This window comes from Chrysochloris asiatica, unplaced genomic scaffold, assembly GCF_000296735.1.
Source record: "Chrysochloris asiatica unplaced genomic scaffold, ChrAsi1.0 scaffold00063, whole genome shotgun sequence".
Taxonomy (NCBI): Eukaryota; Metazoa; Chordata; class Mammalia; order Afrosoricida; family Chrysochloridae; genus Chrysochloris; species Chrysochloris asiatica.
The window spans coordinates 15,436,284-15,439,951 of record NW_006408581.1 but is presented as its reverse complement, the minus strand read 5'-3'; the positions used below and the strand labels follow the sequence as shown (position 1 = coordinate 15,439,951).

The window sequence follows — 3,668 nt, the reverse complement described above, 5'->3', positions numbered from 1 at the left end:
CACTTCTTCCAATACAGACTAGTTTGTTCTTTTGGAGGTCCATGGGACTTTTAATATTCTTCTCCAACACCATAACTTAAATGTACCAATTCTTCTGTGGTCTTCCTTATTCACTATTCAACTTTCACAAGTGTATTAGGTTATTGAAAATACCATGGCTTGGGTCAGGCATACCTTAGTCCTCAAACTGACATCTTTGCTCTGCAACAATTTAAAGAGGTCTTGTGCAAATCTACCTAATGCAATACACTGTTTGATTTCTTGCCTGCTGCTTCCATAAGTGCTGATGGTTGATCTGAGTTAAATGAAGTCTTTGACAACTTCAATCTTTTCTCCATTGATATGGATGTTATTTATTGGTCTAGTAGTGATGATTATTTTTTCTTTGCACTGAGGTGCAACCCATACTGAAGACTGTGGTCTTTGATCTTCATCAGTAAGTGTTTTAGGTCCTCTTTGCTTTCAGCAAGCAAGGTTGTATATTTTGCATATTCCAGGTTGTTAATGAGTCTTTCTCCTATCCCGATGCCATATTTTTCTTCATATAACCCAACTTCTCTGATTATTTGCTCAGCATACAAGTTGAATACCTATGGTGAAAAAAAGAATACAACCCTGGTGCACACCTTGCCTAATTATAAACCATTCAGTGTTCCCTTGTTCTGTTTGAACAGCGGCCTTCTGGTCTACATACAGGTTCCTCATGAGCACAATTAAGTCTAGTAGTTTTGAAATACAATGGAGCAACTGTATTCCCAGGGATTTATCCAAATGAGTTGAAAATTTGAGTCCATACGAAAATGAGCACATATAAGTTTACTGTTGTTATTGTATAGCAGCTCTATTTATCCATAATTGCTAAAAACTGGAAGTCCCAAGATGTCTTTCAAAGGTAAGTGTATAAACAAAATGTAGTGCATCCATACAATTGAATATTATTCAGCAATTAAAAAGAAATGAGCTACCAAGTCATGAAAAGACATAGAGGAATGCTAAATGCATACTGCTAAGTCAAGGAAGTCAGTATGAAAAGGCTACAGAGTATATGATGTCAATTATTTGACATTAATTAAAAATAAAAATTAAAAAGTGATTGAAAGAGGTTGGGGCTAGGAGACAGGATGACTAGGTGAAGCAGTGAAACTCTTCTGCATAAGTCTGTATCATATTGTGTATAAGACTGTACTGGTGGATACATGACATTATCAAAACATTAGAACTACACAACAAAAAGTATTAAACTAAGATAGACTATGGACTTTAGGTAGTAATAAAGCATTAGTATTGGTTCATCGATTATAACAAATGTACCACACCATGGCAAGATGTTTAATAACAGGGGAAACTGGAAGAGACAGGAACAGAGATAGTATATGGAAACTTTATGTAAGTTTTGCTTAACTTTTCTATGTAAACCTAAAGCTAGTCTAAAATAAAGTGTATTAAAAAAAGGACCTCTCTATTTACTCTGAATGCAGCCAAAGCAATAAAAATTTAGGTAGTTCAATGAAGCAATGATGTTTACATATACTCATGAATAATTTTCCTTTTAACAAGTATCTAAGTTTTTTCTAGGACTAAAATTAAAGACAATTCTCTTCCAATGATCAAGGGGTTGTGTAAAATGAACGGTAAAACCATTTGGATAATTTTTGGCACATTCTTTTAAAGTAAAACATATATCTACCCTTTGGCAAGGAATTCCATGTCAATGTATCTACCAAACAGAATAAAGACATGTGCCAATAAAAAGAGTTCTTATAACAACTTTATTTATGATAGCTCCAAAATGGAAACAACCTAAATGTCCAATCAACAGGTGAAAACATAAACTATGGTATACTCATATTCATGCTCAGCACCATTAAGAGATTAACTACTGATGGAGTCCTGGGGTGACACTGTGAGATTAGGCACTGAACCACAAGGTGAGTTTGAACTTCAAGATTGGAGGTTCAAACTCACCAGCTGCTCCTCAGAAACCCTATACAGGGTCACTATGAGTCAGAACTGATTCCATGGCACACACACAAAAATAACAACACACAACAGCAAGATTGGCAGCTAAAGACCACCTTGGAAACTTTATACTGAGTCACTATGAGTTGGAACCAACTCAACGGCACTTAACAACAGCAAGAACACACAACATCATGGATGAAAATATAATATTGAGGGGGAAAGTTAGACACAGATGAATACATTTATATGAGTCCATTTGTATTTAGTTCAAGATTAACAAAAACTAGGCTACCGTGACAGAAATCAGAAGCAGTTGCCTAAGGACAGGTAGGGATTGAGACTGATAGGAAGAGTACAAGGAAAATCTCTGGGGAGGCTGAACTATTCTAGATCTTGTTTTTTAATATATATTTAATAATAATATAACATAAAAATAATGTAAATCATACTTAATCGAAGAGAAAATTATACCTCCATTCAAAATAAAATTTATAAAAGAAAAAGCCACAGAAACAAAAAGTAAAAAGTATTATCATTTCTATTTTCAGGATCCTTACCTGTCTAAGAGCTGATCATGTTTTTCTAAAGCATCCTTTTCAGCCATCACAGCTCGATCCTTTTCAGTCACAGCATTATCTCTTGCTTCTCGGAGATTTCTATTATTGAAATAAACACTGCAATTATTTCAAGTGCATACATATCCATCTGTTAAAGATCCATAAATGCTCTTGCTAAGAGCTATACTACATGGGAACCTTAAGGACCCATTAGAGCTTGGCGACCCAAAGTGTTTATAGTATAACTCCGCTTGCTTCAGTGAATTTCTAATGGCACAAGGCAAGGTACATACAAACATGCCTATCTTTAAATATCATGCAACTTTTCTCCACATGGGTGTCAAAATAAGCTAAGCAATTTGTATATACAAAAGCTATTTTATTCTTTAAGATAATCTTATAAAGTACGTATAATTACTCATATTGATTACAAGAATACTGACATTTAGAAACACTAATAAAGATTCTACAAAATATCTTAAGTGAATGATAAAATACAGAGATCACAAGAATCAAAATGGGAAAGAAGTTTGTGGTACAGGAAAAAAACAGCTGAAATGATGAACCTCGAAGTGTAAGTTGCAGAGGAAGGAAAAGAATACAGAAGTGGCTGACAGATGAAGGGAAAGTGGTGGTTGTAGTGTTCCCACTCATAGCAACCCTGTATAGTTTTATCGAGGCTGTAAATCTTTATGGGATCAGAAAGCCTCATCTTTCTCCCATGGAATGGCTGGTAGTTTTGAACTGCTGACCTTGAGGTTAGCAGCCTGACTCATAACCACTACACTACCAGAGCTCCTTTTGAAGAGCAAGTAGAGGGGACAAAGGAATGGAGGTCTTGGTAAGATAACAAGTTGGAAGTTGGTAAGTTGTTATACAAGCAAGACGAAACACTAGAAACTCTTGTTGGAGAATGGGGCTTCTGAGGTAGAAACTTACTTGATAGACTCAGTGTGTAACCATCATAGCGACTAAATGATATAAAGCTGAGGTGAAGGTAAAAATATATGTAGTGATCAAGGAACTATCAGACCAAGATGTCAGATGAGTCATCAATTTGGGATGGTGATAGCAATGGGAATGAAGCAGAAGGAAAACCAGCATTTAGCCAATCATTAATTACACAGGGGAGTGTCTCGATGGTTGGAA

General features: G+C 35.5%; 1 protein-coding gene across 1 annotated transcript in view; it reads right to left on the bottom strand.

Annotated features, from left to right (window-relative positions):
* PIBF1 (progesterone immunomodulatory binding factor 1) overlaps positions 1-3,668 on the bottom strand; it is a 310,762-nt gene that overhangs the window by 201,825 nt on the left and 105,269 nt on the right. Inside the window, exon 9 of the mRNA XM_006864318.1 lies at positions 2,520-2,618. Within this exon, the coding sequence (XP_006864380.1) occupies positions 2,520-2,618 (99 nt within the window). The remainder of the gene's footprint in view (positions 1-2,519; positions 2,619-3,668) is intronic.